The 21,992-nt window shown below is 55.2% G+C and overlaps 3 protein-coding genes across 3 annotated transcripts; 2 read left to right on the top strand and 1 right to left on the bottom strand.

Annotated features, from left to right (window-relative positions):
- The first annotated feature begins 114 nt into the window (after positions 1-114).
- Positions 115-15,725, top strand: LOC34621849. The gene is made up of 15 exons (XM_026337513.1): positions 115-300; positions 587-703; positions 850-894; positions 1,051-1,114; positions 1,250-1,299; positions 1,433-1,518; positions 1,732-1,774; positions 1,970-2,018; positions 10,207-10,256; positions 10,361-11,851; positions 12,323-12,620; positions 12,986-13,541; positions 14,114-14,339; positions 15,407-15,457; positions 15,642-15,725. Exons 1-15 carry the CDS (start codon positions 115-117, stop codon positions 15,723-15,725), a joined length of 3,396 nt encoding a protein of 1,131 aa, XP_026193298.1.
- A 1,044-nt stretch (positions 15,726-16,769) lies between these two features.
- Positions 16,770-18,814, bottom strand: LOC34620173 (PHD finger protein rhinoceros; the record flags this gene model as incomplete). Its single annotated transcript, XM_026337512.1, has 5 exons — positions 16,770-16,888; positions 17,197-17,463; positions 17,760-18,029; positions 18,202-18,280; positions 18,398-18,814. Coding segments are annotated over 5 exons (1,152 nt in total), but the record flags the coding sequence as incomplete, so codon positions are not given.
- A 108-nt stretch (positions 18,815-18,922) lies between these two features.
- On the top strand, positions 18,923-21,696 carry LOC113147324. The gene is made up of 2 exons (XM_026337511.1): positions 18,923-19,054; positions 19,750-21,696. The coding sequence occupies exons 1-2, from the start codon at positions 18,923-18,925 to the stop codon at positions 21,694-21,696; spliced, it is 2,079 nt and encodes a 692-aa protein (XP_026193296.1).
- The last annotated feature ends 296 nt before the right edge of the window (positions 21,697-21,992 follow it).

Below are 21,992 nucleotides of genomic sequence, written 5' to 3'. Positions count from 1 at the left end.
AGGGATAGCAAAGGGCCTCGGCGGGGTGATGGCGGCGTGCAGCAGCAGGAGAGTCTGCGGTGGTAGGGGGGTGATGCGGTGGGCGGTGCTGGTGCTTGTAATTCGGCTGTACAGATGACGCTGCTCCGGCACAGTCTCGCACGCCTTTTCGGCAAAGGGGCCGTCGCCGTTGCGGCTGTCGGCCTGGTGTCAACGCCTGTAGACAGACGCCAGCTGGCGGTTGAAACTTTGCGTCAAGAGTTGGATGCGATCGATAGGGAACTCAAGGACTGGTGGCTAACCAGAAAGGTGGCGTTGGAGGTAAGGGGAGTGAACTGTTGCCGTTTATCCCGCCTGCTGCGTTTCCACTTTCTGTGTCATTGCTGGCGCCGTTGCTCAGTAGAGAGGGAGGGCCGTTTCCCCTATGCGCCTCCCGGTTCGCATGCAGCCCCTCTTGACCGCAAGCCATAGCTGCACCGGCAGCAGTCGGTGCTGCCTGGCTGCTGCTGCTGAAGCTGCACCGGTAGATCGCCTGTTACACGTGGCCCTCCGCATGCGCTTGCTGCAATGCCCGATGGGGCTGCATGCTGCGTGCTGTGAGCTGCAGAGGCATCGGTCTCTCCACGCTATGTTGATGCGGCACAACTTTGTGGGGCTTTCGGTAAATAGCGCAGAGCTGCCAGACGCACAGAGAGCTCTTTGGACCGATCTCGTGGCTGGACATGTAGGCCTCGTTGTGCTGTCTGTGAGGACGCGCTCTCCCGCCAGTGTTTTCGTTCTCCTAGTCGTTGCTGCATGGAGCGTTGCACGCTGTACTCCACCGGTTGTTACAGGCTTCCTTCTGCGGTGCCTTTGGCGTATGTCATGCAGCCTAAATTGGAGGACTCCCTCAGCGTGGATGCCCGCGAAATGAAGGTAGGAAGGGAACCCCCCCTACTTATTGATCGCTTTGTGGAGGTTGCCGTCGTCTGTGTGTATATAGGCATGGGTATATATGTGTGCGTATGTGTGTTTTTTGACGGAGGTGGAACCTCTATTGGTTGTTGCTGCTGATGCTCTTCTTTGCTACAGGCTGACCTCTACATGAAGATGCTCAGAGAGGCCGCGGACTTGGAGAGCCCAGTGTATGCACCAGGTACAGCGGGTGTGCGTACACCGCGGGTTTTGCTGTTGCACGGGCTGGATTTCCTCGGGGGAAAGGCTGCAGTTGAATGGCTGTTTGTGAAACCATGCGTAGCATGCATCGCGGCGAGTGCTACTGTGGCTGCAGGTATTGTCTACTTGCGATGCTTGAAGGATAACAGGACTGACACGCATGCGGTAGGCTTGATGGCGCCGCTGCAGCTGATGCTGCTTTTGTGGTGGAGATGCGTATTATTCGCGTCTTCGCGTGGCTTGCCTGGGGGCTTTCGGAAGCTGCGTCTGGATGGTGCTCGTCTTGTTGTGCCTGCAGAACCGCTCCGAGGTTTGTCAGTCCAAATTCGAGGCCTTCGATTCGGCAAGGCGCACGCTGCTGACTCAGCAAGAAAATGCTACAGAGTCCGTCATGGTTCGAATGTTTAGGGTTTGCATCCACGCAGGATGCCCGCCGGAAGGGCTCCACAGCTTCTGCTTTTGAGGTTATAGGGGGGTTTGCACGGTATGTGTCAATATATGTGTGTGCGTGTACGTTTATATATATGTGTGTGTATGTGTATGTATATATATATATGTGGATGTGGGTGTATGTTGGTGTGTATATGCGCTCTTCAGAAGGGCAATGGTCCAACAAAACATTTCAGATCTGCGGGCAAAGGTGAGGGCGGTGCCTTCTCACGGAGATGGCGCCTCTGCGACTGCTGCTGTTGCTGCTTTTTAGGTTGTTGGTATTCTCTGTGTGGGTTTGGGGAGGGGCAGGGGTGGGTTGGGCCCTGGCAGCTCTCACTAGTACTTCGATCACTGCTAGGCACATACGCTTAGTGCTTTCGTTTTTGTTGCTGCTTGGCTTCAGTCTCTGTTTGAGAGGCGCCTGCACGTCCTGTCTCTTCTTGAATCTGCAAGCGAAGCTGGAAAATGCTAGAATTCTAGAGCGAGCACATGTGGAGGGGCAGCAGCAACGGATATTACTGGTTTAGAAGAAGCTACAAACTTGATGGGGTTCGCTACTGGTAAATTCTGTGGTGGAGCCTGCTGTGTAAATCAGCAAGTAATGGCTCTGCAACGGCAAAGCAACTAGAAGAACGAGCAGCAATGACACCGACGGCAAATGCACGCACGGCGGTAGCTGACTCCGAATGCTCTTGCCGCTAGCGCGAGCGAGGCAGCCTCTGGGCAGCTCAGTAACAGACGCACCCCAGCACACGTTAGAGTCCTGGCCCTGTGGCGGCTGCTGCTTAGCCAACATACAGCCGTCGCAACCGACGATAGCATAACGTTTACGTAACACATTCCTATCTATCTTATCAGCAAAGAACCAGAATGACATGTGACGACAGTCGAGATTCTTTCGTGTGCGATTGTCTTACGTGCGACTGCGTGGGGTTCCCCCTAGTGCGCTGGGCCCATTCAGGAGGGGCTGAGTTGCTGCTGGTGAGAGGGTCACTTATCGCCATCATTCCGGTCCTTGAGAGCAACTCCACGCAACACCTGTTCCCCCAGAATTGGGGAGAAAGGCATCGAGATTGCGCTTGTAGATTGGAGACGGAGGCTTCTTTCTGTGTGCTTCGTTGCTACCCGCGTGTGCCCCCGTGCGTATTTCCCGTTTATTCCTCTCCTCATGGACTGCCCTATTCGCTCACATTGAATTCCTCCTCGAAGTTTCCTTGAGATCCATCCCGTGAGGTGTGTTGGTGGTCATTTTCGCCAGAATTTACCGAGTCGCTTCATCCCCTTACCCCGAGTGTAGCGAACCATCTAAGGCATTCATAGCCACTTCACTCTAGACTCTATGCAAATACTTTAAAGCTTATTGATGGTTCAAAAAAACCGCCCGCCTCCCCTGCCCGCACTCCTCAGAGCTCCCAGGAGGAGAGGGGACAGCTGGGGGGCAAATTGCTGCTCCGCGAAACACTCCTAGCGAGCACAGGTACATGCACCTAACACGGAAGGCGCACGCGCACAAGGATGCTTCCAGCTGCAATAAATCAGTTAGGCGAAGCAACAATTCAACTAGTCGGTGCCTTACTAATTCTTTGTTGAATATAGCTGGTCTAGTGCGAAATATCTATGTGTGGCTTAACCTGCTACACCCTCGACCCCCCCTGCAGAGCCCCGAGCCATGGAAAGCGTTTGCCCTCATGCTCCAAACCTGTACATCGAGAGCAACTGCATGCTGGACAGAAGGAATAACCGCCCCATCGTCAATCCTCCAGCAGGCAGAAACGCGAAACTGTTCAAATGAGGAAAGCAAAGGGAGCAATAAACGCTGAAAGGGAATCGACGGAAACGAAGAGACACACTCTAGCCCGTGTCGAAATAAGAAACAACCGCCAACACAACACTCTAGCCCGTGTCCATAAAAGAAATAACCACCGTGACCGCAGTGATGTGATAGCTCGCTGTCACCGTGGCGCTGAAATGTGTGAGCCTAGTACCGCGAGAAAACATGACAAGTAACTTGTGTAAATGAACTCAAGAACAAACTAGTCAGCAGTACATTCGCGCCTCACAGCGCAATGTCCACATACAAATGCGGCCGGTGCACGCAGGAGAATCGATTTTGAAGGACGGATAGATGCGCAGTGAAGATGTAGGGAAAAAAAATCCTAGGTTCCTGCACAACTGATCTGTGTGTGGAGAGCATCTTTGGAATAAGAGCTGACACCTTCACAGCATATAGAACATAATTATAACGCAGCTATTCCGGCAATGAAGAAGGCAAACTATCAGCGAGGAATGCCACCAACGATGCCTGCCATTGTTAGCCGAAGCAAGCCGCAAAATATTCCACAGGCAGCAGACCGCTCAACTGTTCCTCAGCCTGCCACTCAGATTGGCGTTCTCGATCCCAGTAAACTAGAAACTTCTGTCTACTGCATCCTCGGCCCTCGAAATTTCTACAATCCAGCACTTCCACGACTACCTGTGAATTATGCGTTGCCCTGTGAATCACTTGTCTGCAAGACAAAATTTGCAAAATATATTGAGAGTCCCGAAAGTTCTGAGGAAGCGGTTATTGAAAGTTCTGTGGTACCTCCAACTTTTGGAAAAATCTATAGATCAAGAAAGAGCATTGATTTGTGGGAAACTTGAATGTGATCCTCGCCACCTGACTGCAAACTCCTTCACCTGGTCACTTTCTGATGCAGCCTCTAGTGTCTGCCGAACCACCAAGCCAAATCTCGAGGCTCGAAACACACAGCCGACCGCCGCAAAGCCCACTGGCTCACTTGGGGCCTGTGCATATGTTCGCGTACATCAGCTAGCTGTCCATTTCATCTCTCGACTGCTAAGGAGGGCCGCTGACACCGGACTATTAGGTCCAGGCTTGAATAGGAGAATGGCTTCTCAATGTATACCATAGATGTGGGAGATTAACGTTTTGACACTCTGGATTTCGGCCATATAAGCCGCCATCTCGTAGAAGCCCTTTGCAGCCTTCACTAAAAAATCGTGCAGGAGACGCACAAGCTAGTGAATCGCTCTAGGGGTATCGAGCCCTTTGACCCCCAGAATAAGGTAGAGTTACGACGCAGGATAGGTCTGCAGGGTGAAATGACACCAGGATAAATAGTGCCGCCATATCTTAACAGCTCACCGCACCACATAGAAACTTTCCTATCATTGGCAAGTGCTCAGTTTTGTTGAAGCGATGAGAACAAGCAAGCATTTGACATTTTGAAGAACCCAAATCCTGTTAGGCGGGAAAAGCACTTAGCGTCAAGTCACTCGCATCGACTGTAAGAAAGAAGTGCTCACATTATCAAGCAGCGCGATTAATGGAGGAGCTGTACGACATCGCATGAGCGCCGTTGCTATAGCATCAGCCTCTTTTTTCAGGGAATAGACTGCGCTTTGAAAAGTAGGTTAGCCAAATGGGCAGCAATCCTAGCAAAGTCTGGGATGAGACGTTACTAATAAGACGCAAGCCAATACAACATTGCTACCTCTTTGCGGGTGCACAGAGGTAAAGACAACGGCGCTATTGCCCACCTTTCGCCAGAGCTGGCTCAGTCTTTTTGCAGCCATAGCACCGAAATCCTAGTACACAATTGTTCTCATGACAAGTGAGCACTTGCACGCTTTTACACCCCGCTGCTTGTTCCACTACAGCTGAAGCACTATTCTTTGGCGCTGAGGGTGTTCTCAAGCGTGTCGGCTAAACACAAAGCCATCACTCCTCCTTGATAGACTCATTAACGTTGTCTTCGATCTTCCGATGCAGTTCAGCTGGGTCCTCAACAAGTCCAAGGAGCTTTAAAAGATGTTCGACTTGCGAGTACGAAATATGTGGAACGTCATTTTTTGCATGTCATCTGGGCAAGGGGGGATTCGAAGGAAGGTATTTGTGAAGTAATACGTCGACTAGGCTGTTGAGCGGTGTATCGTGTCCGATAGGTAGCCTACATTAGGCCTTGCAAACCATCACAGGAATCTTGGTCAGGGGTGTAGAGCTTACGCACACGTGCCATCGTCCGTCCTTTTCCGGCATCGACACCGGATTATGCGCACCTGCGTTTATTTCTTCCTACATTTACCCTTTGAAGTAAATATTTTGTATGTTATTTAATTTCTTGATGCCGTGGGGCCTTTCGCCCCAGTGGAATATAGCTGAGGGATGCCCCGGGTATTAGCCTCACGCAATGTGTGCATCACGCAGTACGCTGGACGGCCAGCAAGTGGTCAGCCTGCTGGCAGCTCGTCATTATTTAGCGTGTGTGTAAACCTTTTTTTGAGGTGTTCACGTGCTGTTCCTTGGCTAAGAGCTCAATGGAATTCTCCAACAAAGAACCTGATGCAGAGTCACTAACAATGGGCATGCGTAGAGGCATATTCTTTTACTGCGCGTGAACACCCTGTCTCACCTTACGAGGTACCGCCTGTTCTTCTCTGGCTGAGTCACTGCCCATGTTGCAATGACCTGGCGCCACGCATCGATTAGACCCGTGAAAAATGCTTGATAAAGCAGCCACTGGTGTACGTTCTGGCTTTTGCAAAAAAAAGTAGCCTGCTCCTCTTGAAACTAATGTATTGATAGTTCACCTTGCTCCCACTTTCTCATGTCTTCCAAGCTTGGTATTAAACTGACCTCCAATTATAAGGATAAGCCAGGGCTTGTGTGGAGGTTTGAACTGTAGTAATATCTACAAGCAGACGACTGCCTCTATGTGAACGGAGCAATCATAAAAGTATTTCTCTAGCCGACGAACATGCAAAAAGGAACCGCGCTTTCTCTTTTTCCGAGGGTAAAAACGCGAGGTGCATTTCCAACTGCCCAAAAAAATCTTCGAGTACTTGCATGTCCTTGGGGCTGACATACTTTTCTGGTTGGCATAACCGCACTTTCGCATTTTAGATAAGCGGCATGTAAATCGTGGCTTTCTACTAGCTGTAGAGTTACTATGTTCACATCAACCTGCAGGTCGGCCTCTGCCAATCACCCCACCGAGCGTTGTGCGACCATATACTTCTGTCGCAAGTGGGTTTTCTTCCAGACTGGGGCCCAAAGAAATCAGTGACTGAATCAGCAAATAACTTTTTGGAGCCGAACACCTGTTGAAGGAAAAGCTGACACCTTACTGAGCCCGCAACCAGTGGATGGGCGAGCAACAGATGCATCGGACCATATAGAGATGCCAACTGTAGCTCTCCATTTGAAAATCTTTACAGGGAGGCACTTGACTCCAGAAGCAAAATAGACCTATTAGAATGCACTTTTTTGACAGGGTTTCCGTCTTCCCCCGCTCGAGCCCCTCAAACTTTTTTGGATGAGATGGAAAGGGACAACTGCGATGCGCGTAACTGCACCAGTTGAAGCATTCCGAGCACTCACAGGTAATTGCACATAGCATCTAGCGTGCACGCCCACAACACTGCGCCTTATTATATTGAGCAAATAGTACTGTGCAACAAACAAGATTTACGAACAGACAAACCGCTTAATCAACCTTTTACTGATTTTCAGCTTACTGTATCGGGCGTATATGGAAGTGGTTAAGTGTATCTTAGCCCGCTATAACAAGCGTGGGCAATCCTTGTACCGTTCACGCCTTGGATCTGCTCCATGAGGGTGTATCATTCTTTGGTTCTTGAGCACACCCGATGTTCTCCACCCCTTAAGAACCTTCCCCATTGCAAATTTCCCCAACGAAGTTGAAGTGCGTGTCCATTGTAGCGCAGGGAAGTATGCACTTTGACGCTTTGCAGCACACTAAATAGGTCAAGGTAGGAATTAGGGAACAGTTGATTGGGTGGCTCGTCTATTCAAGTATCTCGTTGCAGAGTACTGTTAGTTTCACACAATATGACGCAATATCGTGTGCATGTGCGTTAGCTGCTATGTGCAACTACCTGAGTTCAAAGTGCTTACAGAGTGCGGCTATGCTTAGCCTAGCAGTACCTTTCCCCAAGTTTCATAACCTAGAGGGAAGCAAGCAGCGAAGCTAGAAAGAATGCTCTTCTGGAAGGACGCTCATAAGCTTTCTAATAAGCTTAGAGGGTGGTCAGGAATGAGTATCGTCCTAGGGAGAAGTTCGATGGAGCGCCGCATTGCGGCCTCAACCAGTCTAGAGTTTGAGGCCCTCTCCGGTGGGCCTCAGATCCTATGTATGTCCTGAGATTCCGATGAAGTTCAGAGCCCAGGCTGCAGATGTAGAAGGGTAGTTGGCTCTTTCGGGGTGTGTATGTATGTAGGGTGGGGTCGGCCTTCGGAGTTGCTAGCGCTGCCTTCGATGCGTTGAGAAGAAGAAAATCCGCAGAAGCTGCCCTCAAATCGATCCAACTTGACTGTTTATGTTGGAGAGAATTCGCGTTGATGGCTTGGAGGGCGCATGTGTGCGTGTGTTGTGGGATTGCACTGGGGGGCAGAGGCTTCCCCAAAGCAGCGCTGTCGTTGAAATTCACTGCAGCCATCAGGAAGCAGTGCGATGGGCCCTAGCCACCGGCCTGCATTTCCCTACAATACTGGATAAAGGCACCTTTGAATACACATGCTCAACACTACAGCAAGAGGCTTCGCACCGAAGCAGCCATCGCTCACGCATGGCCGTGCAGCACTGGCGGCCGCAGCACCATAGCAGTTGCACCGCATAAATTGCGGCCGCTGCAACAGCAGCCCATGCGCAAGTTGCCCTAAACAGATGCTTCACGATATTTGTGTGTTTTCGTCCAATTTTATCCGCCCAACACACACTTTGAGCCTGGATGCACATTTTCCCCGAACGCGGCTTCCGCTGCAGGAGCTACAGCAGCAGCAGCAACAACCCCCAAATCCCAGGCAGACAGCAAAACACGCAGACAGTGTTGTCAAGTCCCTCTTGTTGAGCATGCATGTCAAGCTCTGCGACTCACTTCTAGAGGTCGTTCACCCGTTGTGCATGCTCCCCCCTGCGGCCGTGTCGTGCTGCTGTTTGATCGGGGTTTGGGGGTTTGGCGTTTAAGGGATTTTTTGCGACGAGGTGCGCCTTCTTGCGTGCAAGTCGTGTACGCTTTTCTTCGGAAGACTGCCGCTGGCGCCGCACGCACGCGTTGCCTCCTCCTGCAGCAGACAAGAGCAGGTTCTCTCGCATGTGTGTCGATAGTCAAGAGCAGCCATGCAGAGGCAACTGCTGCACATGCCCCCTTGAGGCAGCGGGATCAGCGGGTGCCGGAGTAAAGACGTGGGGGCCTACGAAGAGCCGCAGCAGGCATGGCTGGCTCCCCCGACGGCGAAGGCGGCGAGTGCTGTAAAGCGGCAAGCAGCAGCAGCGTCAGCAGCAACAGGCGATGGGCAGGGGCTAGCAGGAGGAACGCAGGCTGTCCGACTCATCTGCGGAAGGATTTGCTGCTTGCCGAGCAGAGCAGCGATGGAGCCGCAGCGGCCGAAGCCCGTGCAGCAGCGCTGGCTGCCATTGTGGCGTCTGCGACTGGAGCTGCGGCAGTTTCAACGGGGGATAGGAAGGCAGCAACAGTGACGCGGAGAGGTGAGGCTCCCGATGAGGGAGGGGGGGGAGGCCCCCAGCAGTGGTGTCGAACTCCGCGCTGGCCAGGCGGTAGCAGCAGCAGCAGTGCAGCAGCCGCGCACAGCGGCGCAGTTCCAGCTGCTGCTGCAGTCCAGTTTTTCACGAACTACAACTTGCTGCGATGGCAGCAGGTGCATCGCAGTGGGAGGCAGCAGCAGCACCGGACCCTAGCGGCAGCTGCCCGCTGCGGCCTGCTGCAGCGACACATCTCGGAATATCACAAACACGAGCAACGCACCAGCAGGCAGCAGTCTCTGAGAGACCAGCTGCAACATAGCGGCCACAGGATTTCTTCGCGGGCTTCCCCCAACTGGTGGGCAAAGTGCAGCCCTCTACACCACAAGCAGCAGCAAGAGCACCAAGAGGAGCTGCTGGAGCAGGTAGAGAAGCCAGAGGAGCAGGTAGAGAAGCTGCAGGAGCAGCTGGAGGAGCTAGAAGAGGCAGAAGAGCTGCACCAGAAGCAGCAGCAGCAACGCATGCACCTGCGACGGCGGTGGACACCGCGTCGCTTGGATTCCTCGATGGGTGAAGAGGAAGAGCAACAGCAGCCCAAGGCGAAGCCTGTACAGCCGCCTTTTCAGCACCAGCAGCAGCAGAAGCAGCAGCAGAAGCAGCAGCAGAAGCAGCAGCAGAAGCAACAGCAGAAGCAACAGCAGAAGCAACAGCAGCGGCGGCACCAAGTTTCTAGTATGGTGGGGAGGCACTCCAACGGCCGCAGTCAACGTTTGCAGCATCCGCAATTTGGCGAGCTTCAGGAGGAAAGCAGGAAGCAGCAGGAGGTGCCTGCCTCCGTGCTGTGGGCGTCTCAGGAGCTTCGGACTGTAGTTGGCGAGAGTGCTGATGAGGCCCTCTGGTTGCCTGCAGCTGCTGCAGTGCCGTCAGGCTGCCGCTCCGGCTGCAGACGATTTCGCAACAAGAGCGGCTTTAAGGGAATGCATGCAGGAGCCAAGAGTGGCCACGCGAGGATGGCGAGTTTGCTGTGGAACGAGGCATATACCCGAAGCTCGCAAGCCGCGGGGGAGAGCTGCCTTGAGCGGGTGTTGGTGAAGGCATGCAGCTGCTCTTGCGAAGTGCGGGACTGTGGCAGCAGCAGCGGCAACGGCGGCAGCGGCAACGGCGGCAGCGGCAACTGCGGCAGCAGCTGCGCCTGTTGTTACGGAGTCGTCTCTGGCAGCTGCAGCGGCCGCCAAGAGAGCCGATGCAGTTGCCGCGTCAGCAGCGGCAGCACTTTTCACAGTGGCAAGAGCAGCAGCAGCAGGAGTTCGACTGGACAGTTCAGTGGCTGTTGGTGCCGCCTCTGCTGCAGCGGCCGCTTTGGACGCAGCAGCAGAGGCTGCCACAGCGGATTACCCTGCACGGCAGCAACAGCTGCTGCTGCAGGCGTGCTGCCCCTCTTGCTGCTCCTCGATGTGGCTTCATGGGGAGCTCTCTCAGCGACCAGCAGGACTGCCTTGTGGGCGCTATCTATGTGCCGTCGAAGGCAGAGCTGCATGCTGCTGCTGCTGCTGCAGCAGCAGCAGCAGCTGCCCTTGTGGAGGGGCAGGGAGCCTTACTGCTGCTCCTTCCCGGAGGGGCCTCTGCTGAGCAGTGCAAGCGGCCGGCAACTGCAACTGCAGCAGCAGCAGCAACAGCAGCTGCTGCTGTATGACGAGCGGCAGGAGTATCAAGTGCAGAGCAGGCGTGCCCGCCCCCAGCCTGGCTTGCCCATCGCTGCTGGCGTATCAGCAGCCGTTGCACTGTCAGAGAAGAGTGTAGGCAGCTGTCTCGTCATCGGATGCAGCCGCAACGGCATTCAGCAGCAGCGTCTCACGTGTGCTGCCGCTGCGGAGGCGCTATTGCAGGCTGGCGGCCGTCTCGTGTCTGCACCGCTGTCTGCGGAAGGGGCTTTGCGTCAGCAGCTGAGCGCTGCCAGGGGTTGGAGCAGTAGACCCCCCTTGCTGCATCAGACTTTCCTCACGCAGCCTGTCGCGTCAGATTCAGGAGCAGATACAGGAGCAGCAGAAGACGCTCCTGCAGCGGGATACGCGCCAGCTTCGCCGCTGCTCTTCATGTGCTGCATTGGACGAAACGATACAGGTGACGGAGTGCTTTGCAGCAGCAGCAGCTTGCCAGCGGCGTCGCCGCTGCTCCTCTCCATAGACGCGGCCAACACGTGCTGCCTGTTCTCGCTTTCTGGAAGACTGGAGCTGCAGCCTAAACTCCGACGCTGCCTCCGACTTACACCCCTTATGAGCCGTAACACCCCCCCCTGGGGGCTCCCTCTGCACCAGCACGTCTCCCGCTGCTGGACTTCCACAGTGATGCGAATCCACAGCAGCTCCAGCAGCTACGGCGGCAGCAGCATGACGAGCAGCAAGCTGCTAGCCGGGCAGCAGGCAAGGCCTGCGTTGCATCCTTACCTCGCGGAGTCGGGTGCCTCCTCGCCAGCAGTCGTGGCGCTCTATGACGTGCAGCACGAGGTGTGCTGGGACGGGGACGACAGCAGCAGCTGCAGCAGCTGCAGCAGCTGCAGTGGCTGCAGCAGCAGAAGCAGCTCCAGCGAAACGCATCTTCCAGAGGTCCTTAGACCGCAAAACGAACTAGAACTTCCCCGGAGTAGTGGCAGCTTTGTTGTCGATCTTAGCCCGCTGGACGGTTCCGCGCTACTGCTGCAGCAACAGCAGCAGCATCAGCAGCAATACGGCGTTCTGGTATCCTCTGGAGCTGTTTGCATCGTGGATGCGCATCGCATGCAGGTCAGCTACAGTGCCTTGTGCGTAGGACCAATCTATTTATTGGCGTAGGGGGGGCGCCGTAAGGCTCTTTGGAGTGCTTCAGGCGCATGCCATGGGGGCCACATACATGCGTTAGGAGTCGCACTTCAGCTGTTGCTGTTACTGCTGTTGTTAGTGTTAGTGTTACTGTTGCTCTTACAACTGTTGCTGTTATTGCTGTTGAAAGTGTTATGGTTACTGTTGCTGTTATTGCTGTTGTTAGTGTTAGTGTTACTGTTGCTGTTACTACTGTTGCTGTTACTGCTGTTGTTAGTGTTATGGTTACTGTTGCTGTTATTGCTGTTGTTAGTGTTATGGTTACTGTTGCTGTTACTGCTGTTGTTAGTGTTATGGTTACTGTTGCTCTTAAAACTGTTGCTGTTATTGCTGTTGTTAGTGTTATGGTTACTGTTGCTGTTACTGCTGTTGCTGTTACTGCTTTTGCTGCTGCAGTGCATAAATCGTATGGACTTGCCGCGCTCGCTCTCCGCGTCCACAGCCTCAACAACCGTAGCGACACCTGCGGCAACACCTGCAGCAGCAGCTGCAACAACAGCAGCACCAGGCAGTTGGGCAAGACGCCTACTCCCCCTTTCCAGAGCAACGCAGGTAGTGGTGCTGCCTAGAGAACTGCGCATCGCGGATGCGCGCATCCCCAATCTGATTAGGGCAGCCTCGCTGCAGCCACAGCCAGAGCAACACTACCCCGCCTCTCTGGAGGAAGAGCTGGTGGTCGCTGCAGATATCATTGGTATGTGTATCTATCTGCATGTTATTGTGTGTATGTGTATGTAAATGTGTGTGCATGTATGAGTATGTAAATATGTTCAAGTATGTAAATGTGTATGTGCACGTAAATGTGTGTGTAAGTGTGTATGTGTATGTAAATGTGTATGTGTACGTAACTGTGTAGATGGGTAGATGCATATTTGCAAGTACCCTTTCCGCTGCGTTGGCTTCGGCATCTAGCGAGCGCTGGCAGCTCATTGCGCCGAACAGATGTATTATGGCGCAGAGGACTGCCTAGTGGTCTCTGAGCCGATCCGCGCATGTGCCGCTGCCGCGGGAGATGCCGTCAAATCTTGAGCTTCTGATTGAGATTTCTGTGCGCTGCAGGAGAGACGCTAGCAGGCCTTTCGGAAAGGGGCACTGTCTTACTTTTGGATTTGCGGAATTCGTCGCGCATGCGATGTTTGGCAGCCCCGCCGGTGCAATCCTTAAGGACAGCGCGCGGGGATGGATCTCTCGCGCCTTCTTTTTATTATCCTCCGGGACCGTACAGTGCCATTCCGCCTTCCGTCCTTACGCTGCGGAAGTTCAGAAGCGACAGCAGATCGGGCAGCAGCACGAGTTCCCCCGCCTCGTGCAGCACAGCAGACACAGGCGGAGAGATACACCCGACGCCCATCCCCTCGTACCGCGCTGCGTTGGAATCTTCTGCTGTTACCGCAGGAGCAGCAGCAGCAAGAGCAGCAGCAGCATCTAAGCGTTCGCAGCTACAAAAGGGCGCAGTGTCTGGGAGTGCGGCTCTCCAGTGTCTCTTGCAGCAGCAGCAGCAGTCAGTGGCTCTGCAGAGAGGCATCTGCGTCTCTTCTGCGGGGATACGAAGTCTGCAGTCACCTGGAAGAAGGCATGTCTCCGAAGTTGGGGCAGACGGCGTCGTGCACTTCTGGTGAGACGATGCCACGCTTTCGCATCCGCATTTTCGCTACCCGCTTTCCTCTGTCTTTTTTTCCGTGAAGGACTGTTTCTTCGCCGCCGGGGCATTGAAGTGCCTTTCCGCATGTATATGTACATATATATACACACATATACATGTATATATATATACATTCATATGCGTATATATATATAGTTGCATATCTATACAAACGCGCACATATATATGTATATATGTATACATAACGCTATTGTTTTCCCGGGTATGTGGAACGAGCTGTATGAATCTGTTTCCTGGGATGCATGTTTGCGCCTGGCTGCCTTGTCAATTGTACCTTTCCTTCTGCATTCATATACATTTCTGTGTATATTTATATGTATTATATCTATGCACACACATGCGGATAAGCGTCGTTGCCTGTAATCGCCTAGTCATCGTTCGTGCGTCTTTTCGTCTGCTTGGAAGCGCTACAGTTTGCCGACCAGCCAGCCCGCCTGTTTTCTTCTGAAACGTTTTCTTGTGGCGATGCCTTTGACGCACACCGCCGGTAGCTGCGGCTTCTTCTGCTGCGCTGTGCTGCTTAGGCATTGGGGAGCGTCACGCCCCTGGCTTTCTTGGGTTGTAGAGGCAGCAGACTGCCCTTCCCCCGCAACTCCAGGCTATGGTGCGTGCAAAGCATTTTCTTGTCGCGTTGCTGCAGCTTCTGTGGGGTCGCCTGCTGATGCGGGCAGCGAGCAGGGAAGGCGCAGTGGAGTGGGGAGGGGAGGGGAAGGGCTGTATTTTCCGAGACATGCATGTGCATCGGTGGACGTGGGTGTGTGCTTGTCGATTGCATGTTTTGTGTGTGTCTTGATGTGTGCGCGAATCCACTACAGATAGCCGGCTTGCCTCTTTAATACCATTGGCTCCTCTGCTGCCTTCACACTGCCTTCTCACGAGCCTCTACAGCCCTACCGCGCGGCTCCTCCGGCTGCCATCTCTGCAGCTGCTGCCCTCTTCCATGGACACCCTCTATCCTCTTCAGCTGTAGTTTAACTGCGCTGCCCATAAATTTATTACAAGGAGGGCCGCGTAAAAGCTTGCATCCATGCAGTTCCATGTGGCTTGTGTTCGATGGGTCTGCCTGCTACGGCAGCGAAAAAACGCAGCAGCAACAGCAAGAGCAGCAACAAGTCGCTGGTCGTACTCAGCGGCGGCAGGTGGGCGCGAGTAGGCATGTGGCCATGGGAAACAGTGTAGACTGCCGAAAGTAGCGGCCAGAAAGTCTTTTTTCCTTTCTGTGCGTATAGGTGATCGTGTTCCTGCGTAATCGCATGCGTGTGTCCATGAAAGATACGTGTACTTGCTGGGTGGGGGAATATTGAGAAGGCTCTAGGGGTCTCGCGAAGCTTGCGCAGCAGCAAGGCAGCAGTTTCCTGTACATTGCTGGCTGCCAAAGCAGGGTTTAACACCGAGCAACCCTTTTGTTTCTCCTGCAGCTGCACCTGCAGCGGCGTTTTACGAGCTTGGTATGACTGAATACGATCTGGATGTGTGGCTCCTACTTCAGTTCAAATGCACATAAAACGAGTTACCGCTCGGCTGCTCTATCTGTGGCCACTGCAGGCCCTCGCACAACAACGCGCCTGCCGCAATCTTCAGGGGCTGAAAAGGGAATACAGAATTGCTGGCCTTTCGGTTCTGCCTACGTCTGGCTCGACGCGAAAGGTTACGGGTGTAGCCCTTTTCCTGCTGCTGTTGCCGCTGCTGCTGCTGCGGCGGCTGCTTCTTACAGGGTTGTTGGGACAGCGGCCAGTGCTCTCCAGCTCCTACCTCTGCTGCGCTGCTGCAGCAGTCTCACTCGAGTGCTGCCTCCTGCTGCTAGTGCTGCTGCTGCTGCTACTGATGCTGCTACTGCTGCTGCTGCTGCTGCTACTGATGCTGCTACTGCTGCTGCTGCTGCTGCTGCTGCTCTTTGCCGGGGAGGCTGCGACACCTCCGGAGCCTGTGCCCCCTGCACTGCTCGAGCATTCATGCGCGCCGTTTGTGCTGCCTTCCCTCCCTATGTGGAGGACAGCACCGAGGCTCAAGCACATTTTGATCGCACTGCTTTTCTTGCTTTCTCCCCGATAGAGGCGGCCGTGCACAACACGAGCCGCTGCAGCAACGGCCAGCCAGCGCAATAGGCCAGTGCGTACTGCCCATTTCGTGTCGTGAAACAGCTCTTGCAGCTTTCCCCCCGCCTCCCAAAACAACAGCAGCGGCGTGGCGGCAGCCGTTGCTGCTGCCCTGTCAGCAAAGGCTGTGTAGTCGGAGCCAGAGCCTCTCCACGGCCTTCAGCGTCTCATGAACCTCCTGCGAAGGCCACACCAGGCGCGCAGGGCAGCGTCAGCGGCACACACGCACCCTGCAGAAACCCTAAAAGCCGCTGCACCGCCACGCCCTTTCCCTAAGCAACGACCATCATAATTGGCCAGAGGAAGTACCTGGAGGAGCATGGCGCTGATGCGGGCGGCCCACACCGATCGCTCGCGTTGGCAGTCGAGAGCCGTCTGCAAAAATGCACGGGCAAACAGCACAGCCAGCAGAGCGGTGGCGAACGGACGCTTCCTTGCAGAGCATTCGGGAACGCGAGGTTGCAAACGCGTCTATCGCATGCAACAACAGCAAAACTGCAGCATCAACAAAGACACGCGGATTTCCGATCCACCGAAAAAACAGTACAGCAACACCAAGGGGAGCAGCACCTGAAGGGCATCGCCCGATCTTTGCAGCAGCCGCCACAGTTGCGTCACGGGATGTAGGCGCAGCGCGTCTTGTGGTGCCTCCCTACCCAACTACACAGAGACACACGCAACGGCGGCACAGGAGAACAAAACGTTTAGCCAGCACACGCCTCCAAGACATCGCGTCAGAGTAGCAGAGAGCGGGGGGAGCACACCCGGCCGGAAAAGGGCTGGAATAGCGGTGACAGAAGGAGCAGATGGAGTTGTTCTTGTTTTAGCAGTGGTCGTCATCATAGCAGCAGCAGTAGTAGCGGCAGTAGTTACAGGAGTAGCAGCAGTAGGAGCGGCATTTCTACAAGCCTGACCCCATTGCCGTCGCCATTCACAGGCTGGTGCTCCGCGCATAGCAGGGCCAAAGAGGCTCGGCCCGCCTGCTGAATTTTTGATTGCGCTACACACCCGCAAAACCGCAACAGCACCCAACCAGCAAATGCAACGGTTAAGGAGAAGCAGTAAACGCTCCGGCTGGAAACAGCTACAAGCTTGCCGAAGGGGCCTTTGCTGCCTCCGCAGCGCACACCGTGTTGCCCCAACCGCGAGACGTATCCCACATCAAGAGCAACAACTGCAACAACCTCAGATCACCAGCAGTATCTCAGTAACAGAACCACAACCGCAACAGCGAGACGTCTCCCTATTCAAGAGCAGCTCCAGCCACGAAGCACAGCGAAAACGCGCCCCGTACAGCGGCAGCAGCACCCTACACCAGAGATCTTGGCCGCATGCGAAGAGCCTGCAGCAGATGGGGTGCAACTTGTTGTTGCATCCGACAGCCGCGCACGGCAGCAGGATGCCTCCCGTCCACAGACACAGAGCACAGCGGCCATCGAAGCGTTCGTCGGGCACCGAGCCACACCCGAGAACGCACAGTCTCCCGTTGTTGTTGCTGCTGCTCAAGCTGCTGTTTACTTTGTGTGTGCTGCCGGCAGTACATCCACTTTGCATGCCTTGAAATGATGGCCCTTGACTGCTGTCACTGCTGAGCGCCTTGGAGGCCTCATCGCTGCCGCAGTTGCGATTGCTCCCTCTTGTAGAGACTCCCGGGAGCGGCTCTCCGGCAGCCCGCATACCGCCAGAAGCGGCAACAGGTAGAGACGCTGCGCTTGCTCCACGGCTAACTACTTCCAACTCGGGGGTCCAGAGAGCACATGCAACATGCACCCAAGGGCCTGAGTCCAGAGGAGAAGCAGCACCACACGCCGCAGTAGGAGAGAGAGAGAGACAAAGAGAGAGACAGAGAGAGAGAGACATAGAGAGAGACAGACAGAGAGAGAGACAGAGAGAGAGACAGACAGAGAGAGAGAGACAGAGAGAGAGACAGAGAGAGAGACACACACACATACACAGAGAGAGAGACATACACACATACACAGAGAGAGACAGAGACAGAGAGAGAGAGGTCACTCGCCTAGATAGCGTGAAGCCTACAGCCGCAGCAGGAAGGGGTAGCAGCAGCCACGCTTACCCTCCACAGTTCGCACAAGCGCGCCAGAGCGTCTGGGACAGAGCCAACAGCAGCGGGGGAAGGGTGCGTGGAGATCTTCCTGTGGCCGCATTTTTGTGCTACGACTGCCTCTGCTGCTGCTGCTACTACTGCTGCTAGGTGCAGGGAGATGACTAGCCATTGCCGCTTTCGCTGCTGCGGCTGCTGGCTGCGAGGCCTCTCCCGCTGCTGCTTCGGCCGCCGCTACCTCTTGCCTTAGCACATCTTGGCAGTAATCGCAGTACCAATCTCCTAGAAAAAAACACCCGCAAAAAGCAACTAGATCAGCGTGAAAGCGGGGGAGGAAGGGCGAAGAGGGATGGGGGAAAAGCCAGCAGCGAGGCGCCTATTAGCTGCTCTAAGGCGCAAAAACAATCCAGCAGCAGCAGCAGCAGCACCCTTTGCCAGAATGCATGCAGCGCACCTGGTGGGACAGCTTCAACGCCATAACAATTCAGGTGGACGGGCACATCGCATGCATCGCAGAACAGAATGGCGTTTTCCTGCAAAAGAGCAAGGCTTCGACTCAGAATCTGCTCTCACATATACCCTATACCCGCAAGTCCAGCAACTCTAGCCCTCCGGCAAGACACCCTCCCCCCGTCGTCGTGCATGCACACCTCTGTGGCTTCTGCGCCTCCACAAACGTCGCACTTCCCAGGAGCTTCAGAAAGCTCTTCCAAGATTCTCTGCCAGAAGGCTTGAGCTGCAGAAATTCTTTGCTGTGTCCTCCTCAAGCGAGCGGCGCGTCTCCTCTTTCCTAAAGGGGAAGCGGCAGCAGCAGCAGGAGTCAAGATTTTTTTCCCCAAAACCTTGGTTACGTTGGGAGAAGAGGAACATCGATGGCCACTAGCCCCTTGCACAGCAGTCTTGCTGCTGCTTTCACGGCTGTGGCTGCTGCGGATTCGGGAAACTTTCGTGCTGCTCCGAAGGCTGTAAGTCGCCGCGCGTGTCGGTACAGACCGCGTGCGCGTCTGAATTTGGGGTGTTGCTGCAGAGGCTGCTCCGGCTGTTGCGGCTGCAGATGCAGAGGCTGCCGCAGCAACTGCAGCAGAAGGCGTGGGCCATGAAGGCGTTGCACCAACAGGTTGTGCTGTAGGGGGTGTTGGTGCTGCCAGATCCATTGCTCCTGCGCATGAACGCTCATGGAATCCCAGTTAGAGCCTCAATCGCATCGCGCCAATGCAATGCCGGCCGCCCAAGCTGCCCTGGCGACAGAACAGAACAAAGCAGCAGCAGCAGCAGCAGCGATTCGCAATTCGCATCCCTCCAGTGAGGCCACACACTGAGCTTTTCATGCATTCGAATAGTCGAAGTTCAGCTTTTCTCGCAAGTTGCATGCGTTTTAAGGCGCCTTCTGGCTAGCGTGAAGCTCCCAGAAGGCTTCCCCTGTACAGAAGGTGGGCCCCCCCGGGGAGGGCCCTTGCTGCCTTGGGGGCCCCATGGGAGCAGGGGCCCCCCGGGGGATTTTCACTAGCTCAGAAGCAAAAGTCGCAAGCATTCCGTTTCATTGACAGAGGAGTACTTTTGCTAGATGCAGTGAGGGCGGAGCCCTAGTAATTACATGCATGCGCCGTGTAGCGGGCTTTTCTCTCTGGGTGGCCTACTGCGAGAGAGCACGACCCCTTCCGCCTAGCTTCAATGATTAGTCCTTCCAGTACGGAGTTTCAGCGGCTTTGTGCATTTTAAGGTGGCGCACTGACCCTGAAGTGTAAGCGGCTTTGGAAGTGTGCGAGAAAGGCCCCCTCTGCAGCTGATGAACCCCCCGAAGGCATCGATATACCCAGGAGCAGCAACTGCAGCGGCGGAAGCAGCAACTGCAGCGGTAGAAGTAGCAACTCCAGCTGTGCGAGCAGCACCTGCAGCTGTAGAAGCAGCGACTCCAGCGGCAGAAGCAGCGTCAAACCATGAGGGAGAAAGGGCAAGCTCAGCAAGCGAGGGCTCCCTCGTGGATGCCTTGCGAGCGCTGCAGTGCGCAGCATCGGTCTTGGAGGGTGGTTCAACTAGTCCTCGGAGCAACAACAACGAGAGCACCGGTGCACATGCAGCCTCTTCTTCTAGGCTAAGCCAGGCTGTGGAGAAAATTGCCAGAGCAATGGAAGCCCTGGCAGAGGAAACAGCGGAGGGAATTCCTTTAGCGAAATCGACATCCTTACCAGGAGCTGAGAGGTATGCTACTCAGCTGAAGGTTCAAGTGCCTCATGGCGTATCGGTCTTAAAGGGCAGCAGCAACAGCAGCGGCTTGTGCTGTTGCTGCCCATCAAGTGAAGTCTCGTACTTGTATTTCGCGGCTGCAAGGCTTCTGCAGCATTTGGACGCCTCTGCAGTTGTTGATGCCGCTAGAAGGAAGCGATTTCACAGGGCCCGCATTGCAGCTGCTGAAGCTGATAGAGCGGCGACTGCACCGTGGCGTTACTTGCTCTCCGTCGGAAGCCGTTCCTTGCTTCTTCTTCTCACAGAGTATGTCTTTTTGCCGTTCAAGCATGCCTACCTCCAGCAGCAGCCTAATTACCACCAGATTTTTGTCGTGCAGCTAGCGGGCCTAGCGTGTCTCTCGTTGCGGCAGTGGAGTCAGCTGCAGAGGGTCATTACTTTGCTGCATGGGGGCTTGTTGCAAGTCTCAGCAGCAGCAGCAGCAGACACGGAGATACATTGTCTACCGCTAGCGATCATAGAACTTAACTGCTGCACGCAGCCCGCAGCAGGCGCACCAGAAGGCGATGCAGAAGCGGCGGATCAGATGCTGCGGCAGCTCCAAATATTCGCCCTCTCACTGCATCAGACGCAACACGTGCGTGTATACGCTTACGGAGACGCGCCACTGCAGGAGCAACGGCAACAGCAACAACAGCAACTCCCAAAGCAGCAGCCGCGCTGTTTGTTGTACGCCGGAGGCGACGTCCTCTTAGAAGCCCCCCCTTTGCCTCCTCAAAGTCTATGCAGCAAAGCCGTAGCGCTGCTCGAGCAGCTACGCCAAAGGCTACTGCTGCCGATGCAGCTGCGCATGCGATACTTCACTCGCGGTGGCAGCAGCGAAAGCAGCAGCAGCGACTGCAGCACGATCAATACGGCTCGCAAGGGCGACCTGATAGAGTCGCTATTCTATGGACAGAGGGGGGAAGCTGCTCCTCCCCGCCTGCTAATCTATGGCTGCGGCAGAGCACCATCACTATCAGGTGCGTGTTCTTCTGCGGCTGGCACAAAAGCGGCAGTTGAGCAGCAGCAGCAGCTGCCGCAAGCTGGCGCCGTTCACCGGATAAGCCCTCAGCAGCTGCTGCAGCACCTCTTTACCCTCCCAGAAGCTGCCGGACTGCAGCTGCTAGTGCTGCCGTTGGCGGCTGTTGTCTCACCCTACGTGGGAGACACCGAGCAGCGCCTGACGCAGCTGTTTGCGGCTGCTGCGGCTGCTTCTCCCTGCGTGCTGCTGCTTCTTGGCGTGGAGCGAGCAGCAGCAAACAGGTCAGTCCTCTCTCCCTTCCCCCCCAAGCTACAGCTGCAACATCCCCCGCATCAGCAAGGAGCAGCAGCATCCAGAAAGGGCCCCCCTTCCCAAGGCGGCTCTAGCCGCAGCACCAGCCAGCGGCGGCTGCTGGCCGCGCTGCTGCTAGCGCTAGACACTCTCGAAGACAAAAGGCGACTGCAGCTGCAGCAGCAACAGTCTCCGCTGCACGGGGGATTGCAGGACACACAAGGCACCGACCAGCAGCAGCAGCCGCCACCGCTCCCCCCCCAAGGATCCGTTGTTCTTCCTCGCCTCGGCAGCAAGGAGGACGAGAAGCTGCGAAGGCTTTTGGGAGGTCCCTGCCCAGCAGCTGCGGCTGGTGTGGCAATCGTTGCAACAACGCAGCTGCTGCCAGAGGAGCTGGACTCTGCAGTTGTGCGTGCCGGCAGACTAGACAGCTGGATACCCTGGGCATAGTCTGCTGCTGCTACTGCAGCAGCAGCAGCTCGTCACAGGCCCTTTAGACACTGCGTCAGCCGGCCTTTAAGGACTTGTGCCTTGGTCCCCCAAGCCATCCCAAGGTATCGGGGAGGAAACTCCCAGCGTTTGCTGCTGCTCATGGCAGCAACAAACGCCCGACTCGAGTGTCATGGCAACACACGTGTCACCTTGCAGCTGCTCACAGACCTGCAACTGCTGCAGGCCACTGACCCACAACGTGCAACACGCACGGCATCTCTTCTGCATTGGAGCACCCGCACGTTTTGCTATTT

Source organism: Cyclospora cayetanensis, unplaced genomic scaffold (genome assembly GCF_002999335.1).
Source record: "Cyclospora cayetanensis isolate NF1_C8 unplaced genomic scaffold, CcayRef3 CcayRef3_contig_188, whole genome shotgun sequence".
In the NCBI taxonomy this organism is placed as follows: domain Eukaryota; phylum Apicomplexa; class Conoidasida; order Eucoccidiorida; family Eimeriidae; genus Cyclospora; species Cyclospora cayetanensis.
This window is presented reverse-complemented; position numbering and strand designations above follow the sequence as displayed.